The 21,648-nt window shown below is 41.5% G+C and overlaps 1 protein-coding gene and 1 long non-coding RNA gene across 2 annotated transcripts; one reads left to right on the top strand and one right to left on the bottom strand.

Moving 5' to 3' along the window:
- Nucleotides 1-1,182: 1,182 nt before the first annotated feature.
- STYX (serine/threonine/tyrosine interacting protein) lies at nt 1,183-19,125 on the bottom strand. The gene is made up of 11 exons (XM_065636071.1): nt 18,863-19,125; nt 8,827-8,859; nt 8,008-8,061; nt 6,784-6,881; nt 6,019-6,079; nt 4,679-4,715; nt 4,035-4,074; nt 3,904-3,954; nt 3,264-3,336; nt 2,496-2,589; nt 1,183-1,849 (listed from the first exon to the last, which is right to left on the bottom strand). Exons 1-11 carry the CDS (start codon nt 18,917-18,919, stop codon nt 1,776-1,778), a joined length of 672 nt encoding a protein of 223 aa, XP_065492143.1. The 5' UTR covers nt 18,920-19,125; the 3' UTR covers nt 1,183-1,775.
- On the top strand, nt 18,269-21,250 carry LOC135989316 (uncharacterized). The gene is made up of 4 exons (XR_010606311.1): nt 18,269-18,322; nt 19,496-19,660; nt 20,357-20,544; nt 21,169-21,250. It is a non-coding gene; the product is annotated as an uncharacterized LOC135989316 (long non-coding RNA).
- Nucleotides 21,251-21,648: the final 398 nt, after the last annotated feature.

Genomic DNA, 21,648 nt, shown 5'->3' on the forward strand with positions numbered 1-21,648 from the left:
GACAGTTACACCTTTGGTGTAACCCCAGAAAGCAAACAGTAATTGAAATACCTCCTGGCAGGAAGCTAAATGAGACAGATGTCAAGAAGTTTTATTTAAAAGGCTTAATAATAGATGTGAGGAAAACTAATCTCAAATCCCTTAGGATCTGAGGCTGTTATCTGCAAGGCAGCAGGCCAAGAGATCAGAGTGGCTGTAGAAGGCAGCAGTAAGGGGTAACAGCACAAAAAACCCCCCACATTGGTGGAAAATCCTCAGTCACGAGGCTTGTTTGTCTGTGACATGGTCTCCCCAGGGAAGCACCGGGACCCCAGTGACACATGAACAAGCCTCACTGGCAGGGGCCAGTTAGATGAATCACTGGTGTTCCACCCATGTGTCAGCTCTGCCCCTTCCCAGGGGAGCCAGAATAGAAAACAGTTTCACGCACAAGTCTGGTTCCCATCCTTGTTTCATCAGGAGTTGCCACTGGCAGCACTTGGTGAGCTGTGCAAGAGAGAGACCCACAGACCCCACTGCAGCCATGAGGTCAGCGGAGAAACAGCGGAAAATTAATTTCCCAACTGACTCTCTTTTAAAGAAAGTTAACAGCACATCATAACCCCTACAACTGCAAAACCTTGCTGAGCCCGTCAGCCTAACACTGACTAGTTGTAGTCGGGTTTGCACAGCACTTCTGAGAAGAGTTAAAGCTACACAAAGCACCTGGTAATTCCCAATTTGAAAACCTGAAAGTGCTGATAAGTGTGTAGCCTTAATTCACTCTAATGCTTTAGAAGAGCCCAGGTGAATCCTTCAGGTCTTGGTAAGATTTATGGTCAATGCTTCAGGCCTCAGTTTTCAGACACCAACCTAATTTTTACCTCAAATGATGCAACTATTGTCTCACAAAGGGAACTACTCCTCCAATACCAGTTTGAAGATGCACTGTTCTAGTGGACAGATGGACCATACTGGCTTGTTCAACTTAAAACAACCTATAATTTAAAAAGCAGCTTTTGAATGCTAGCTGTAAGAAAATAATTCAGTCTTGATATGTGTACCATTGGTAGCTGCCCTCTGTATTAATTCAGCACATGACTTAATTAATCAGTACTCTGTTAAACTTTAACTTGCATAAAACAAGGTGAGATTTTTAGAACAATATTCTATCTTAAATTGGTCTCAAGAGTGTGAGTCTCAAAATAATTCAGTATATAATGGGGTTTTATAACAAGGTGAAGAGTTAAATACCAGTTAGATCACCGCTGTTCCTCACCTGCCAGTAGTGGTGCATAGTGCCATTCATAAAGCACATTTCTACAAGCATGACCGTCATACATACTGAGAACAAGGTGAGTTTTAGCAAACTTTTTCTTTACTAAAGTCTCTTGTTATAAATTACACAAATAACTTTATAAACAAATCCCCCCCCGCTTGCATTTTGTTTAAAGTAATAACTTTATATCATACAAATAAAGAAATTTCAAGTATGAAAAGTGCATTATTGCAATAATACCTCTTTGCAAGTCCAAAAAATCTTGGTTTAGAATAAAACTGTAAAGTGTAAAAAAGGAATAAAACAATCAGTGCCATCTATTCATTCAAGAAGTCCAACATCTTAAAAATGATGCTTAGTGTGTTGCAGAGGCAGATTTACATCTGAAAACAACATGTAATTGAAAAGAAGCTATGTGTGTGTTCATCGCTTTGCATTATTAGTTCTTTTTTTTCCCCAGTTTTCTTCACCTTTCTTGGCAGGAATTCACAGTACAAACAGCACTTGGCCTCCGATATCATCCGTTCTGTGCTGCTGCCACTTGCATGGTTCCAAGTTCTTCATCCTCTTCGTGCATTCGCTTTAAACTCCCTGCAAGAGAAAGGAGGACGCTCCTGAAAAGATCAGTTTTAACTGCACACCGCTGCGCACAGGACTACAGGGCAGTTATCACTGTCATCCTGCAGGGACTCTACTCTTTGAAGACACTCAGCTTTTGGACAGTGCTGACCGCACTCTTCTCCACACAGAAATGTCCTAGAACACACCATTTTTTACATTCTCTTTACATCTCCCCCCAGGCTCCATTTTTACAGACTTTTAGCAGGTTGCTACTGTCACACCTTGAGATGATTTTGGTAACATTTTTTACATGCCCTAATCCCCTGCGATCTGTTTAAAGTCACACCAAAACTTTTTTTCAGAGCCAACTGCCTTAATTTTAAGGGCAGCAACTATATAATGAACACTGGCTGCTTTCAATCTGTTGCTCTTGATTTCTCTAGGGAACTCGGGGGTTTTGAAGGACAGAGAGAGACAGGGCCCTGCTCCAGAACAGCATGGAAGTGCAGACAACACAGGGAAGTTCGACCGTAGGAGAACAGAATATTTAAGTACCACATACTAAAGTTTGAAGGCAGCTTGCACAGCAGCTGCAGCCAATTCCTTCCCAAAAGTTTGAGATCTGCTGCTGCTGGGGGTTTTACTTAAGGGGCATCACACACAGGAGGCTTCTGACCTGTAGAGCCAGGTGGAACTGAGAGGGATCTCTCCAGCTGCAGTGGTGACATCATCTGGATGGTTAATTTTGCTAGATAGATGGCTTCATATTCCTGAAAAAGTTTGATAATGCATATTGTTATTAATTTGGCATAATGCTTTGCATGGATGTGGAGGACAAATTCAGAGAGTTCACTAGGACAGACCAAGAGTCTTATAGTAAGGCAGATATTTGAGAGAAGGGAAGTTCTTTGTTGCTTTGATTTGAATGACAAGAACTGTCAGGAAGGCGGAACAAAAGAAAACTTAAAGGATGACAAGAAATGGCTTTTAAAAAGAGAGTAAACTTTCATTAAATAAAAGTCTGTGAGACTGTTTAGAGAACTCACTGTTGCTCCCAGAGGCAATTCAGACAGCAGAAACAAACCAAACTTAGAATACAGCACCCTTAGAAATTTGTTACGAAGACAAACCACACATGGCCTTGAAGTTGCATTCTAGTGACCTGTCGCACTTTCAGTGCTACACGACAATCGCTTGAGGAGTTACTTAAAATCCCAAATAAATCTAGGATTTGCTTTGTCTAAAGCTCAAGTCTAATGAACCAGGATATACATTCATCTTCCTCCCCAGCTCAACTACAGCTTCTGACATTTAATTGAATCATACTCCTACAGTAAATGTTAAGCCTAAGTAGAAACAGCTGTTTTGCAGGAAGATGATTCATCAAATGGTTTTAGAGTTATGACCAGAGGAGGGGGGGGCGGAAAAAAAAGAGAGAAGTCACCTGAAGTTGATGGACAAATCCAGCATTAGGATTAATACAGAATCTTCTTTCTTGAACATAAGTAAATGCGTCCCTTATAAAGAGAAGAGAAAATACTTCAGTGGAACACAGACTGTGACAAAAGTCTCTGCGGTTTCAGGACTCTTCCTTCCGATTATCAGTTCTTCAGAAACATACAACCTCTAAATGCTCCTCAGAACCCGTTCGTATGACTGAAATTGTTTGGGCAAAACAGGGAGCAGTAGTTCTAACACCCTATTTGCCCACCCGCAGGTCCAGCCGCCAGCTCACTGGCCTGTTTTCACCATACTACCTACAACAGCCCTTTGGGCCTCTCCTATAGACTTACAGCAAGGCATCAATCTACACAGGCTGGTGCTTACTTCTTAAATAAAGGATGTAAACACACCTGCAGTGAAATGGAATAATCTACCCCATGTAAAGTCTTCACTCAGTAGGTAACAACTGGATTATATATACACAACTGTTTACATTCCTTCCAAAATTATTTACTTACAGCACTTGAATTAAAAAAAAATATATCTACAGACATATCAGATTTTTCATCTGTACTAAAGTGCTCTCTCACTTCAGCCTTTTCAGACAAAAGCTTAACACCATGACCATGCTCTGCTCTTACCTGTACTTCACCCCAAATGTTTCCATTATGTATGCGATAACTAAGGCAGCACTAAAAAGAAACAAGAAAAAATTAGGTAAAATATATTTCCATTTAGTAAAAAAAAATAAGCAGGATGGATAGTTTCCTACCTTCTAGAAATCCCTGCATTTCCATGGACAAGAACTTTTCCTGAGAAGGAAAAAAAAAATGAAACAAACCATACTTGTATAGACTGAAGAAAATTCTTTGAAATGTAGTTTTTCCATGTTGTGGACAACTACACAGTAGCAAAGTACATCCTAAGAATAACAGGTGTGTCTGACTTCACTCTAGATTACTAACTACACTCTGTCCGTTACTGCTCTAGGATACAGAAACGTCAATTCCTGCTCCTCTCAGGATTTTGAGTAACAGCATCTGCATTCCAGGACCACAAGGCAGATTTAAGGCCCCACATTAGAGAGAGGGAAAAAACCCTCATCCACAGAACACATTTGTGTTTGAAGTGAAAAAAAAAAAAGCCAAACCAAAACAAAACCAAAAACCCCCCTCCCACACCAAAAACAACAAAAACCACCACAGATACACAAAGAGGTTTGTTTTGCAGTCAGAGGCAAAAGGAAAGGACACTTTGCTCTGAACCTGTATAATATAGTTCAAGTCAAGCACAATAAACCCCCAAATTTAAGAAAATCTCATACTTAAGAGCCTCTAATGCATATCACTAAGTTAGTTTCAAAGCTTTAACAACAACGTATTAGAAAATGAAGGAAAAAAGTTAATATGGCCTTACCTCCACTTTGTAAACTTCCATCAATAAATTCTTTAGTCTAAAAAGAAAAAAAATTACAAGACTGAGTTTCAGATTATTCTAGATATTTCTGCTACTTGCATTTAGATTGGGTAGAATTTTTGTATCAGTCTCTATATACAGTGACCATAGTGCACTCTGTTCATACAGACATCACTTCAACTGGATGTTCATATTCCTTTTGTACTTTTATCTACCCATAAAATTGTCAGTGAGAAACTAGCATGAAGCCAGAAACAAAAATAAATAAAAATCTAATAATGATGCCACATGTTACGCCACTATAATAAAAAGTAACTTCCACACATCTTTGCTTAATAGTTGGGGGAGGCAGGAACCAAACAGAAATCCACACATCAACACCAACATAGACCGGAACACTCCACAGACACTTGTTTCTTCTTGTAAGTTCTCCAATAATATTTTCAGTTATAAAAGTAGCTCTAATAAATCTATAAGGTAAGACATGATGTAGTGAGGTCTGTGGAATATCACCAGGTTGAAACAGCTGCTGAGATGAAAAGCAAAAGCTAAATAATTTATGGTGGGGAAAACTCAAACTAGACTCTTAAAAATATATCACCACAGAGCTACTGAGATGTCAGTGACTGCGAGATGTGCAAAGGACGTTGTTTGATCAAATGACACATTCAGAAAAGCTGCAAGTTCTGTATTTGTGTTCTGCAAAAACATGAGCACCTCTGCCATAGACGAGGAAGCCACAAGAGCTTTTGGGTTGGTCTTTTTTTTTTTTGGTGGGAGAAGGAATACAATGCTTTTGCTTTGTTCCAAACTAACTTAAATAAGGATTTAAAAAAAAGGCTCAAAACTAAAAGTTTCTTGTATTTCCAAATGCCAGTATCTTTAACTGTTACTTTTAAATTCCTCTATAATAAACAAGATGCTGTAAAACTTAGTTACACCAACTCATTACTATTTTATGTTTAATTTGTTTTAGTATTTGATATAAGAGATGTAAATACTCTCGGGGCTCAAAAAATAAGTTTCCTACATGCCAAGGATTTCCAAAATAACTATCATTCTCCCATGACCTGTTTTCTTTTTGGTTTGAGACCTGTCTTTTTTTTTTTTTTAAATGAGATCAGAATAAGGTACATCTCTTAAAAATCTGCCTCAGCTTCCATACTTGTAAAAAGGAGTTAATCACACTTAAAGTGGCAATAAGGTCACTTAAGAGTTCTCAGCTAGAGTTGAGAGTTCTAGGTGCCTCAGGTTGAGCATCCCAAATTTGCAACTGGTATCTGTTAGTTCAGAAAACTCTTACTGGGCATCTCCATTCCCATTAACACACAAATACTTACCATAGGGAAAAATCGTATTATATTCTCAACTGGATTATCTGCAATATCCAAGACTAAATACCTACAAGGAAAACAGTTGCTATGAGCACACAGTAACACCAAATTGCTGCCACCAGCACACATCCAGCTGATCCAACCCCACTTCGATACTCAAACCCGCAAAGGACACCAGCACCGCCCTCCTGGCTTTATTCTCTGGTCTGAACTCCAGAACATCTACAAATGAGCAACCTCTGGAGCTGGCCCTGTGCGGAACCCTCTGCAACATCCCCTGACAAAATCACCTCTCATAGTGTTAGAAATTCCCACCTGCTATGCTACAGGTGACTGACTTTGTTTAAAAGCAGCGTACTACAAACACACACCCCATCGGTTTGTAAATATGGACCAGTGCTCTTTTCTGGGGCTCTATGCAATTTTTTCAGAGGTACACATGTCCTGATTAAGTTACCTCAAATGTTTTATTAGCAGGACAAACTGTACTCAGAACTAACTTTAAAAATGAAGACAGCTACTGCAAATTAATGCATACTTCTAATTCACAGACTTGCCTACATCTAGAGTTTAGCAGGATGAATAAGCTTCATGGTTTGGATCAAAGAGTCTTTCTACACTTTAGCACATTTTTCAAATAGTTTTGACAACATGAAAATATTTGGAAAGAACACCAAGACAAAAAAAAATCATCTTGTTAAAGCAGAATAAATTGTTCAAAAGTAAGACCTTTCATTGTTTGTAGGTCTGCATGTTACCATCATTTCTCACCTAAATAACTGCTGGAAGTTTGGTTTGATGAAATTTGCTTCAATGTTTTGCCGTATGCATATTACATGGGTTATGCCATGTTTCTGAAGTATAGGTAGCTGTGGAAAAAGAAAAAAAAGATTTTTTAAAAAAATTACTGAATCCATCTATTGCACAGTAATAAAAAGAAAAGCTATACTTAAATACACAACAGGGTTATATCATGTCCTCAATGAAAATTGGAGCTAGTTTTCTCATATTCAAAGCACAGCATGAAAAAATTTCTTCTTTCAAAAGACAAAACACAACCATTAGGAGCTGTAAGAAAAGCCATTTCTAACAATAATAAAAGAACAGGCAGTCGAGGCAGCATTCAATGAACTTGTTTGTCTCCGCCCACCTTTCACTTGGCTTGAAATTTCAAGTCCCTATATGATTTTCAGCCAGCACTGGATTCTTGCTGGAATCAGACCACTGAAAGTAAGAAGATTTAATCTATGAGGTAAGCTTGGGGACACAAGCTTTGTCTTAGCAATGCTTGACTTTATTGTAGGTGCAATTTACTTTACTGCGTATGTGCGAGTTTCCAGTTCTGATTTGTATCACAACACTTTAGCAAAGGAAACAGATTGCCTGATTGGTAAAGTGTAAATCTCAAATGTTTTGTAACACATTTTTCTAAGAAAAATTATAATAAGCTTAACTATAAGACTCCGCTTTAATGCAAGAAGCTCGCACATGAATGCTCACTGCAATTAGTGTGCAAGTCACTCCAAACTTGCACTTTTCTCTGGCTTGTAAGGAACAGATAAAGCTGACTAGCTCAACTGAGAGATCATGCACGTGCCTGTGTACGAACACATGCAGGACTTCAAGCCACACAAAAAAAAAAATTAATTTGGGCTCTTTTTCATTTTTTCCTCCTGAAGTAACCCTTTATCTCACAAGATTGTTATGAAAAACACAGTTTTGTGTCAACTGCCCCAGTCTGTGCCTGACATAGCATTTCAGATTCACTCTGGAAAGGGGAGCCCCATCGACACCAGCCCCAGAGAGATAATCCTGCAGGATAAAAGCACCACCCTATAAATGCCCCATGTATTACTTATACTCCAGCATTTTTCATGTTCCAGCTCAGGGTTGCAATGAAATTTACACCTATATAGACAACACTTGAACATATTGTCACAGTAACAAATCATCACAGCAAAGTTTCCTTATGAGACACTATTCTGAAAATCGTACCTTGCTTTTCATAGCTGAAGAATATGGGCCTAAAAATAACCCAGGTAGAATTTCCTAGGAGGCAGAAGAACAGACATTTAATACCAACTCTCAATTATTTGAAATAATACATTGCACTTAACTGAGACTACAGCCATGGAAACACGTAATTTACGTATTAGTGAGAGATGTGTTATCAAGTGTCATTTTATAACAGGACAAGGGAAATAAAAATCAGTTTGGCAAAATAAAAGAAACATGATCTTTGTGCAGGAGAACTTGTTTTGGAAGAGGAATCAAGTCCTTTATTTGGACTGAGTTCCAGTTTGATTACTGCATCTTCCCCAGTCCCAGATCAAATGAAGGTAACTCTAATATTGTATATAATAGGGTCTTGTAATTAATTCCAATTTGCTCTCATGGAAAGAGATATACCCATGGTAAGTCTTCTAGCTTTGTCCTAACAGTAGGAAAATATTTTTTAACCATTTATCTCCCCACCAATAAAGACATGTGGGTCTGCAGATCTTATATCGTGCAAAGATTTGGCTGACACCGTGGTAGGAAAATTTTCATTGTCCATTCTACTTGAAAACACTTAATTCCAACCAAATTTAAGTTAAAAAGCAAAAGATCCGATACGTTTTTACCAATCATCTAAAAACATTCACAAAGCAGTAACGATCACTAAAATGTAGTATTTGGGGGATTCTGAAGAAAAGTATTTGCACTTTACCCCTAAAAACTGACTTTGATACCAGCTCTTTTGTAGGGCACTTTCTTTTTCTTAGTGAACACACCCATGGGTTGTGATTCGAACAGTAAATGAAAGCGTCATACCTGCATCTCTCTCCTCATGGGGTAGGTCCAATCCTAAAAATAAAACAAAAAATTACTATATAGGCACATAAAGGGAAAACCAAATTCAGGCAGAGATCTTATGTAAAAGAATAAAAATCTATTTTCTGCAGATTGTATGTGATACCTGCTACACAACAGGGACGTTGCTTATGCTTACTGCTAACTCTCCACATTAACACTCAAGTGCAAGGGACATTATTTTGAAAGCTAATGTGAAGAAACCATAAGTATTCCACATAAGCGATGAAGCCTGTACAGAATAGCTAGTGTGCTGTACATTCACACCTCAGCCTTCTGCTTAGAAACTTCCCTCTAGAGTGGGGAGATAAAAAAAAAAAAAAGGAAAACGAAAAAAAACTTTAGAAGATTCTGTACAAACCACAGAAGAAGAAAAAAAAAAAATCATTTGATTGGTGCATTCCTACAGCCACTGGAAAAACAGAAGATAACAAGTATAGCAGGTAACTCCCTTAAAATCCACACTGCTTCACCTAATGCATTCAAACTAACTTTATTTTGAATATTCAGGATTTAGCTTCAATAATTCTAGAAACTTTTGTTGTCCATGAATACAGCAAGCCCTTCAAGTGAGTTTCCACTTCTCTCCATCCCAGACTGTTACACTGAAAGGATCTTTTCACAGCAAACACATAACACTTGTGTTCGGCCACCAGGACGTGACGCTGCTGGCCAGTTAATTTACAGCAAGCATATCATACCCTTCCACAAATCTCAGACCCAGAGTTTGCGAAGATTCACCACTCGAGAACAAACTCTTCCCAGCTGACTATTCACTATCATCCAGCTTGATCTATCGGAACTGTCTGGGGCAAATGCCAGGATCAACATTTTCAGCCTTTGCTCCATTTTACAGAACTGTCAAAGCTGAACAGAAAAATGCTCAGGCAGATGCTATTCCTGTCTTTCCTTCTTTACAACTCCCACTGTCCTCTATTAACAGGCTCTTACTCATTCTTTGACCCTCACACACGAAGGAGTTGTATCTGAGATCACAGTTACCAGCTGGAGAGAAAAAAAAAAGGAAATAGTCAAACATATAAAATCCAATAGACTGCATACATTTATTTACATAACTTTGTTGGTTGCTCCACACACAGCGGCAGCTAAGAAAAAGCTTTGCCATATGTTGCTCTTGTTGATGTTCCAATCTCCTCAAAACTATGAGAAAGTTCAACTCCTAAATATTCAACCTCTGAAGTGAGATCAGGATTACACTAAGAAAGCTCCAGGACCCTAAACTGCAGCACTGTCCACCTTTTCACCTGCAATTGTACCGGTAGCATCAATTTCACATTAATTCCCTTTTTACTAAGACATACAAGAAAAATCCAGTGCTCCCCCCAGACACACCCAGCTACACAGTGTGGTTTTGCTAGCTCGTGTTAGTGGAATTATAAAGGATTTTAGTATCAGTAAAGTTATCCTGAAAACCACTTGAATTGAATCTGGGACAGCATTTCTGAGAAAGCAAACAAACCTTAAGCCACTCAAAACAATTCTTTGAATACTGCCTAAAATGGTAGTACAAATGGGGAAATAAAATGCACTGAAATGGTCTTTACTAAAGATGCAGAGAGGTAGCTAAATTATTTCTGCATGTTCCAGCTGTAATAATAAAAGCTCCTGGTAGTAGAAAGTAGAAATCCTGCGACAAAAGGATATTTTTTACAGAACTGTATCCTTTGAAGGTTGACCTGAGAGTCCTTTAGCATAACCCTGCTGTCTCACTGCACCTACAAAAGCATAATTCACTCATCAAAAAGCAAGAAAACCTCAGTTTTGTCCAAGTATAAATGCAATAGCAAGAGTAATAAACTCTGAAAAAGCTTAAGCTATACTCCAGGAGCATACAAGCACTTTAGTGGGTTTATTACTCTATTTGTAGAATTTAAAAGTCTTAATCTGGAGTATAATGAAAACACAAATTCATCCGCATTTTGGTCAAGGGGACTTCACAATACATTACAAATGTTCCTTTCAAATGCATGTTAGTCCCAACAGCTGTAACCTGTGCAAAGGAAGTAGGCAAGAATTTAGCAATATACAGTCCAAAGGAAAGCAAAACCCAAAAGACAACAGATGCCACAGATGTTCTGAACAAGAAAAAAGTGCCAGTATTTGCTCCAGACATCAGTCTTCAATGTTCTTCAAGAAGCCAAAAAGGTACAGTTTCCGTTGAGATTTGGTCTGCAAAATAAATATCTGAAAGATGATGTATAAAGAAAACATATCTGAGACAAGGACACAAACTGCTGAAAAAATTATTTTGGTGATTCCCTGACAGCCCTTCAAGGCTTTTAAAACTAACAAGATTGCTCAAATGTTATGCAAAACTGTGTAAAAAAAAAAAAAAGTCTATTAATGTAGACTGAACCCAAGCAGAGGTCTCGTTTTAAGGAATTAATTCACCAACCACGTTTTCCACACTGTTTGAAGCATCCAGCAGACAAATAATAATTGAAAGTTTCTCTTTTTATCAGACCAAATACAAGAATTTTGCTAAGAAAACGACTGATGATGCTAAAGTTGGATACATTTAACGGCACTGCTCGCTGCTCAGTATTTGGTAGGTTCTACAGAATAAGTGACAATTCACTGGAATAAGTGCTGTTCAATACCCACAAGACAAAAAGCAAAGAGAAGGAAGGTAAAACACCCTTCCAAACCTAAATGAAACTTTAGGAGGAGCCGCTCACCCCTGACAGATCTTCTCAAACTCGACTGTGATTCACTGACGGACAAGTTTAAAAGATACCTCCGCTGTTCTGCTGAGCGTGTTTGCAGCACGTATCTGCTGTATTTTGTGTTTGCACAAAGGAAATACCAGGGACTATCTAAGCGCTTCAGCTACTGTCCCAGAATGGAGTGACCAGCAAGAGAAAAGGGAATAAAACACATTTCAAAGCCCTCCCTTCCCTACCTACAGTCAGTCTCTAGCCAAAACACATTGAGGATGTGAATGAATAGGTGAGACTTGTCTATGCTACAAAGAGCTTCTTGATATCCAATATCCAAATGACATCAAGAGTTATTCTGCCAACAGTTATGGCTATTTTGTTAATATTTTGCCATAGCTATATCTGTTCTTCTTTAGAAGAAGAGTTTAATGGCAAAAAACCTGACACCTCACGTTGACATGTGCAAATGCACGTACACATGGACTTTACCCTGAAAGAGTGACCTTGGCTAGGACTTAATATAGAATTCATATTAGGAATTTTTTAATTAGTTTAACAGCCCTGACACTGAGACTTGTCTATGCTCAGGATCTGCACAAAAGAAAAGCCTATGATTTTAAAATGCAGCAGCACAACGTACCTCGTGTGACCTGTGTATGCATTACCAGAAGGAATGTAGTGAAATGCGTATACATGACATTGCTGAACTGGTTCCTAACTGCAAGTTTAAGTCTGAAGACCTAGCTAATTTTCACATATAAAAGTATATCCTAGTTGGTCTTTGCCAAAGCTCAGCTTTGCTTGAAAGGCAATTCGCAGTACTGCACTTACATTATTATGGTTAAACTGCTGCCTTATAACTAGTAGAGCCTGCAAACCACAGCGATCCTGGATGAAGGAAGAAGCTCTCAAAGGTGCTGAAAAAAACACCAGTAAAATAAATCAAATCAGTAGTTTAAAGGAGAATCCAACATCAAGAAGTATCTTTTCTAGACTTTTAGCTGCTGCCCTTGATCTGCTGACATCACAGGGCACCAGCCACCATCTGCAATGACTCTTTCCCTGCTTTCAAGGCCATTACTCAAGTCCTTTTGAAAAGCCACACACAACTCCCAGTAAAAATTTCCTGACCACCCTAGGTTTCTGACCCTTTTCCAACACTCTGCTCTTTTGTTGTTGATTAATAGCATCGCTCACCTCTCTGTACAGATTTCTCTTCCCATCGCAATTCATCACAACAAGACTTCTGCACGATTGATCACTCCTCATGTACCTCAAGAATCTACGGCTGTCAGAATACTCTTGCCTAAATTTGTTCCCCTGTCTAGTGGAATATTCATATAAGCTTTAACACTCAAAAATCTCTTCTCCAAACCTGGTACAACATTCTTCTGCAAGTGGTGAAATCAAAGCTGAAGACAACTGTGACAGCAATGACAGCCACATGTTCTGCTGACCTGCTTCAGTTCCTTCCTCTGCTCTGGCCAAATGATCTCTTGGCTATAACTCTGTACTATTCTGTATAGGAAATTAAATTACAGCTAAATAGTATTATATCAGAACAGCCAAAGGGCAGAATTATGTTAACTGTGAATACTATCATCACTCCCCCCTTACCAGGCTACAGCCTGGATTGTGGATGGGTCTTGATCTGTTCTGAGGAAGTTCTAAGTCTAATTGACATGATGAAATGAGATTATATCTTCGATTTGAAAGTATTTTAGAAAACATATTGGAAAACAAAACCAAAACCCAACAAACCTCCCAGCTCAAACAGTCCAACAAAAGGAGGCCAGGGGTGTCATTAAAGACCTGCACAAAAATAAAGCTAGTTAGAGCAACAGACTTTGTAAAGTGGAATAAACTATTGTCAAAAGTAGTAACGAAATATTAAAGTAGTAACAGAGCATACTCATTTGCCATCTTTTAATAAGAAAACAGAAAAATTAAGTGAAGCACTAAAAACATTCAAGAAAAATATCTGAATGTTACTGAAATCTGTCATGCCTCTCCCTGGAAAGCATGCTGCTCTACAGGCCTCAAAATTAGCTACAAAAGAGACTAAAATGAAAGGCTGTGTGTCTTCAGTTTTGGTCATGCTTCACGTTCTTGGACAGAGTTATTCCAGGTAGAAGCTTTTTTTTTTTTTTTTAATATGTGTGTATATATATATTTCAGGTAGAAGTCCTAGTGCAAGTGTATAAAATATAACAAATTAAACTCACTCTTTTTGTTCACTCAAGATGTGGGCATGTGACTAACAAGAGCAGAGCTGTACTAGCAGGGTTAAGGCAGGGTTAAGTCAGGCTTTGACCAGGCTGCTAACCCAAACCAGCACTGGTTAAAGGGTGAGGTGACAGTCTCAGCCTTGCACAGCTGTCTAATCCCATGGTCACCACACTCAGGAGACTAAAATGACCCAAAACTAACAGCTTTTTTTTAGCAGAGCTCGTTGTGTACTGAGTAAGCTCCCTGCTCCCAGTCACCACAGGTCAGACAAGTATCGGGACAAAACCGGTGACAACACTGGATGGTTGGCAGGATGGGAAAAGCCACTTTTTAGCAAAACCAGCTATTTGATGGGGTTTACTCTAACGGCAAGTGCCCCCTCAGTCACAGATCCCACTTGGGCTGCTCTCGACAATAGGAACCGGTGTTGAAGAGTGTTTTCCGAGTATTTGTGAAGCACTCGGACAATGGGAAGTCCTCATCATACCAACATTTTTGCTTTTGGAAACCCAAAGGAATACAAAAGCAGGAAGGTGGGGAAGGAAAAACAAGAGCAGGTGGGAATGATAGAGCACACGGGAAGGAAGAAGCACACAACAGGAAAATAAAGGTTATTTTGGCAAAGAGAAACACAAGCCATGGAAAAGGATAAAAAAATAGACTAAGGCAACCAAATGGAAAGAAAGAAACATTTGTTTCTTATTTATGTTTCTATTTGTCCCATTCTGTAACTTTGGTCCAAAAAGACACCTCTACTGGCTTATTAAATACAATCAGCACCCAGGATGATCAGCACTGGCTTTCATTAAAGCAGGAGAAAGCAGTGAAGGCAGAATTCTTCAGCTTATAGGAAGCACATAGCCAAGTGGCAAGACTGCCACACCTTTTGTATTATTTTCTTTTTAAACAGACTTGACAGAAGCTGAGACTCATCAGAATTTTTTCTAGTAGTATTTCTCCTGCACTTATCCCGCAGCATTTCTACCCACCAAAATATAAGGTCTCGTCAATTTGCTTTTTACAAAAAATCTGTGGAATGAGCACTAATAAAAATGTTTCAGTGGTAACCAGTAAAGGAAAAATTATATTAAGATAATTATTGTTTATAATGGTGTAAATATATATTTTAAAAAAAGGCATGAAAAAGGATATGACAGCCTCATGACATGGGCTATATTGAGACAGCCAAGGACCACACAGGTCTCCTTACAATCCTCATTTAGACTAAAAAAAAACCAAACCCAAACCACACGTTTTAAGTCCTCAGTTCTACAAACTGCTCCCATTATGAACTACCTTACATCTGTGCAGATGCCTCTGCACTTCAACAGGCTGCTCGTGGATAAAAGCCATAAGTTGATCACGACTGACACAACCATTCAACCTCAGCGGCCATGGTGCACTTCTGATACATGCAGAGTATTCTGATAGCATCCCACAGAGCTAGGATCAAAATCTGTCACCTGATTTAAATTTCCCAGCACGACAGGAACGACTGTTTCGAATTTCTTTTGCTCTATTATGTGGGCAGGCAAAATTAAATATTATAACATGGGCTTCCTACTTATTTTAAAGAGTCTGTACAGGAAGGGAATCAATTTATATTTGTTTAGGGGGTTATTTGTCTCCTATCAAAAGCAAGAGTTAAAAAAGCTTAAGAAATTTGTGCCACTTTTAGATGGGCTGCACTACCGCATAGTTTAAAAAGCAGTCAAAAATACATTAGCATTTCAGACTAAACATAGTTGTCAAGAAATGTACATTTCTTCAAAAATCATGTGCTAAAGAAAGCTCATGATAAAATGGCAAATATGACTGCTTAGTCAATAAGCTGATAATTCCATTACAAAAACCATGGAGCGTCCTAAAAAAATTCTAAATACATCATGAATACTAGTTTACTGAGCCTGCTTGCAAGCAAATACAAAAAAAATGAAGTGGTAACTATTCTGCGTTCCCATTACATATATCCTACTGCTATTCTTATTTGTTTGTTTAAAATTTAATGGGAAAAATATAATTTCCAGTAAATTCCTTGAATTATTCCAGTCTTTATTTACCATATTTCCCAAAGTGCTAAGATGTCTCAGTACCAATATGCCAGCATGCACTAACTGTTATTAACCTGACCCCCTTTTAACACATCTTTAGCCAACACGTTTATACCAGAGGAAAAAAACACAGCACTTCTCAAATTTAAGAAAGTTTGAGACCTCATCTTGGGAAATGTGCCAATTTTAGAAAAAGACATACAAGTCTAAGCTTAGAAATGGTTTCCATGCCACATTCAATCACTATTACTCATAAGACTTTCACATATTCACTGCCACCAATCCGTAAAAGAACATGTAGAGTTTATAGACGTTCATGGCATATGACAGAAAAGCTTTGCGAGAACGATGAGTTACGTGTTAAATATCCAAAAATCTGGTTTAACCCAGACTTCATTAGCTCACCTTGCAGAACTGGACAATTTGCCCAGCTTGCAGTCAGCACATGAGAGCGGGCGGGAGGGAGCACTGACACACACTTGATCCTGTCTGTGCTTGACCTATAACAAACACGGTTTCACCACCTGAATGAACTTTGAGTACACAAAACTGCAGGATAAAAAAAGTGACGCATGTCACTAAGTAATCAGAAGAATGACTTTCTGGTCTGTCAGTTCCTGAGATTATGTCAGATGAGGAATGCAAAGGCAGCAGAACTCTCTCCAGCAGATAAATACCACCAGCACTTCTTAACACGGCATTTCACAAGCTCCAAAAACTACCATTAGCTAAGGCCAGCTGTTTAAAAACCCAGCAATTTTTAATACTATGAATGGATTAAGGACATCGCAAACCATCTACAGACCAGAAAAATGACGTGTTTACCTAGAGCACATTTCTGCAGCCTGCCGAAGTCAATCTAACCACCAGCTGCTCTCACCCCCTCCCGCAGAGAGCCTTGCCCAGTCTCTGACTTCTCCTTGGGCCAGCCCTGGGGAGTGTGAAGTTGTGCAATCAGCCAGATCAGCTCACTGATTTGGCTTTTTTTTTTTTTAATATTATTATTTAATCTATCACATGGTTACTAGTGAGAAGGGAGCTGGGGGGTGGCAGTTAGATTGCCTTAAAACGACTGCAAAGGTGCGGTTACTCTTGAGCAGCCTACACCAGGAAGCAAAGCTGGGACTCCTCAAGTCCTCTCTCCTCCACTTCCCCTCCAATATCTTAAAATCCCATCTACCAAGATGGCACTAAATCATACCTAACCAACTTCCTGAAATAATATTAAGGAGTACTCCTCATTAAAGAGCCTCCTCACAACAACACACAAGAGATTATCTTCAGCTTTCCACTAATAACTACATTTTGTGGAGAGAATTATTTTAGTTTCCTTAGTTTGCTTTTCTAAAGCATCTTCTTAAGGATTGGGCTGAAGTCTCTTACGCTTTGCTTAAGAAGTTAGCTCCACAAGCTAACTTTGCTCTTTCCCCCAAATACTCCAACTACAGCATATTTAGATCCAGTCAGACACAAATGTAAGGTGTTGGGAAAAAATTAACTTACAGTTTTTAAAAACAGTCCTGGAAATTCTCAGCTATGGTCTTGCAGAATGTGAAGTTCTAACATTCTATACATTATACTACTAAGAGACAGAGCATGAAAAAAGCAAAACATATAATACAGTGTCCTTCAGAGTGGATTTTAATTTCAGTTTTCATTAGCTAAGAGTTGTTAGACTGACAGTGACCTCTGTTTTCAAAACTATTTTAACCTCACACTCTTTTTTAGCCACTCTTGTTATAAACAGGTTTGAAAAGCCATCCAGCATAATTTAGTTTCTCCAGAAAGTATTTTAAAACCAAAGAAGTTATAAGCCTTAGGATGGTATAATATATAATTTGTGTTCAGATAGAAACTGATTACAACTTTCTGAAACCACCGACATTACTTGTAAACACCTCCATAGCTTTCAAGTGAAGAGGGTATTAAATCTTGACAAGAAAACCAAAACAGATAAACATATAGTAACTTCTATATTTCAGGCAACTAACCACAACAACAACATTCAGCAATAACTCCATTAAAACAGGAAAAAAAAAATATGCTGGTGCCTATGAAATATACAACAATCTATGGACCGCTGAGGAGCTCAGATACTATCAGCTTCCTGCATAAACACTGGGACATTTTGCATTAAATATCTGATGCTATCAAAGCAGGACGCTCGGGGCTGTTTGTGACACATGAAACACACCAGCAGTGTCCAGGGTCACAACAGAGAGGCTACGCCAAGTTCAGAAATCAGACACCAAACTGACCCGGCTCCTCTGACACCACGCAGGGTGCAGTTCAGCCTTGGCAGATATTGCCACCTGTCTTAGTTTGCAGAGAAGTCTTGGCTCTGGAACATCGTAAAAATGCCTCCCCGATAGACTCACCAGAATACCAAATTGTTTCTTGAGTATTTAAGAGTTAGTAGACGGCAACTGTGTGTAAGGGGACACGCAGGTACTCACTGCTAGCAGCTCATCACCTTTCTGCACGAACAAAAAAGGGGTAAGCAGGCAGGCAGCAGATGGAGGACAGGACCAATGACCATACAAAGAGAGAGTGAACACGCTGGGGAAAGCAAAGGGAAGGCGTAGAGGAAGGCCAGGACACGCTGAAGCACAGAAGAGGGGACATAAGGGACAACAGGCTGAGTGGGGCCACCATTAGTGAGGAGAGAGGAACGGGGGGGGCCCCGGGAGGGCGGGCCCGGGGGGCTGTGAGGGCAATGGAGCCGGCGGGGAGCAGCGGGCAGGGCCGGAGGGTGCGGTGCGTGGTCCCAGGGCCTGCGGTGTCCCCGGTACAGGGGGGGGGCAGGCGGACCGGCGGCTCGGTGGGGACCCGCGGGGGCGACACCCGGGCCCGGGGGGAGCGGGAGACACCTCACGGTGAGCAGGGCTGCCAGTGCGGACCTGCCAGCGGGGGGAATAGGGCCCCACGGCCCGGGACGGGGGGGGACACCGGGACCACCCGCGCTGGAGGCCGGCGCGGCAGCTGTCCCCGCGGTTCTCCACAGGCGGGGCCGAGCGGCGGCCCCGGGCAGCTCACCTCAGAGTCCTCTTTGGCCTGCGGCAGCGCGGGGAAGGCCGGCTTGGCGAGCTCCATGGCCGGGCGCTCTCCGGGCGGGGCAGGACTGGGCAGGGGCGGCTATTTGGGCAGCGGGCCCGCGGGCTCCGGCTCGGGAGCGGCGGCAAGAGGAGGCGGTGGAGGCGGCGGCGCGCTCAGCCGCTCGCGCCCGGCCGCCATGCTGCTGCTGCTGCTGCTGCCTCTTCCCTCCTCCTCCTCCTCCTCCTCCTCCTCCTCCCGCCGCCGCTCCCCCGCCCTTCCGCCCGCCCCCGGCTCCGCTCCAGCGGCGCCTCCGCCCCCGCCCCGCCCCAACCGCCCCGCCCTCAACGGCCGCCGCGCGCGGGGGCGGTGCCGCCAACGGCCGCGGGCCGCTGACGGGCGCGCGCGCTGCCCCCTCACAGCGGCGCCCCCGGCGGAGCGCGGGAAGCGCCGGGCGCTCCCGGAGTTCGTTCGTTAGCCCCTCACGACCCCACTTAGAACTTCTTCAGCGGGCCGCAGGTCCAGCTTCTCCGGGCTGAAGCGCCCCCGGCCGTGCCACAGCCGTTAGCGCTGCCAAAGATGTTCTTCTTCCCCACATCCTGCCATTGCTTGTAGTCTCTTTCTCCTCACACGCAGATCAAGCTGCTGCCATTTTGGCAAGCAGAAATCAGAAAGACGTTGCCTGCCTCGAATTTTGGCTGATGCCACAAATGGGATCACGTATTCACAGAATGTCAGGGATTGGCAGGGACCTCGAAAGCTCATCCAGTGCAATCCCCCCGCCGGAGCAGGAACACCCAGGTGAGGTTACACAGAAGGTGTCCAGGCGGGTTGGAATGTCTGCAGAGAAGGAGACTCCACAACCTCCCTGGGCAGCCTGGGCCAGGCTCTGGCACCCTGAGAAGTTTCTTCTCAAATTTGAATGGAACCTCCTGTGTTCCAGTTTGTACCCATTGCCCCATGTCCTATCACTGGTTGTCACCGAGAAGAGCCTGGCTCCATCCTCCTGACACTCACCCTTTCCATATTGATCACCATGAATGAGCTCACCCCTCAGTCTCCTCTTCTCCAGCTCCAGAGCCCCAGCTCCTCAGCCTTTCCTCACACGGGAGATGCTCCACTCCCTTCAGCATCTTCGTGGCTGCGCTGGACTCTCTCCAGCAGTTCCCTGTCCTGCTGGAACCGAGGGGCCCAGAACTGGACACAATATTCCAGATGCGGTCTCACCAGGGCAGAGCAGAGGGGCAGGAGAACCTCTCTCGACCATTTTCAAGCAGGTGCTCTTTGCACATGGGAGACACCTTCTGACAAACCAGTCTTGCAGCAGGAACCTATTTTTCTGCTTTTTCAGGTTCTCTGGTCCCATGCGCTGCTGGACTCTAAGACATCACCCCAAACTATTTAAATGTTTTGCTCATTTGCTCATTTCCCTCTTGAGAAATCTTTGACAATCACATTTCAGCAACCATCCCTTTCAGCACTGCCATTTCCTTTCAGTGGAAGATGGAAAATTAAGCAGCAAAGGAGAAAGCAACAGTAAAACTGCAGCTCCAACCTCCAGCTGGCATCAATAGGAACAGGGACGAGTTTAAGTAGCCCTTGCTTACAGCCCAAACTTCAAAAATGAGTTTTAACCACCTCCAGGGCTTCAGGAAACAGTTTGCCACCTTTTACCCTTCTCCAAGGTAAGTAAAGGCAGCAGTTCAGTTCACTGTTTACATCACTGTAGTGCTCAGAAACTGTCTTTTTACTGAATTTTCTAATTGTTCTAAGCACAGAGGCTGTAGCACCCAGACCAAGCAGCTCTGTATGAGCTGCACTCAAAGGGGTGTTGCCGTAAACTAAAACTGCGATTTGCATCTTTACACTCCTGACACAATCACAATACGATGTTTTTGTACAGTAAAAAGGTCTGTAACAACTATTAGCCATATAAACATCCAAATATTGTTGCCTGTCCTGTTGTAACTGTTTTACACCTCACACTACCTGTTTTATCTCATAGTGATGGGGAAAGAAATTGTAATTGTGGCTATTGAAACTGCCAGGAAGGTGCTGTTTAGTGGTGTTTCCTGGCAGATCTAGAGTTAACCTAATGTACTTGTCTGTCAGCTGAGCATGCCTAGAGTAATCCAGTTAGGATAATTACAAGTAGCCAGAAGTCTACTGTGCCAGTTCAACATTTAGGTAAGCTGCACAGTGTAGTCAATCTGCGAGGGAGTGGAACCAATTAGAAAATAAAAATAAGGCATAGTGACAGATGCCTCTAAGAACACCAACACCTTTGCCTCTGTTTTTATTTGTTTCAGTGGTTACTCCACCAGCTGCAGCAGTCGACTCCCAGGGAGCACAACAGCAACCAAATTCCAACCCCATAAGCCCCGTTCAGAGCTCCACAAGTATTAGGTACATCATTTCACCTGTCTAAAGTGGCACAGGTTCAAAGTACATTGCACAGTTCCTGTCTCTATAGAGCGGCTGAAATGGGAACTTGGAAAGGAAATCCATCTTGCCCATTTCCCTCACCACCCCAAAAGTTGTAATCAAATCTCTTACATACCAAACTGCTATCGGCTTCTCCACCTCCACTTAGATGCATTTGTTTATAAGTGGCGTTCAGGATAGGAGTTGTCCGAGCACACGGGAAGACAGCAAACATTTTGAAAAGCTTGTTTACTTCTTGCAATAATTAAAGGCTAGTTCAGCTGAAGGCTCTTCCCGGACTTGAACAACGAAGGAGTAAATACCACTTGCCCTCCTCTGAGGGAAGGGTTGTCTCCAATTAGTAT

This window comes from Caloenas nicobarica, chromosome 5 (genome assembly GCF_036013445.1).
Source record: "Caloenas nicobarica isolate bCalNic1 chromosome 5, bCalNic1.hap1, whole genome shotgun sequence".
NCBI classification, from domain to species: Eukaryota; Metazoa; Chordata; class Aves; order Columbiformes; family Columbidae; genus Caloenas; species Caloenas nicobarica.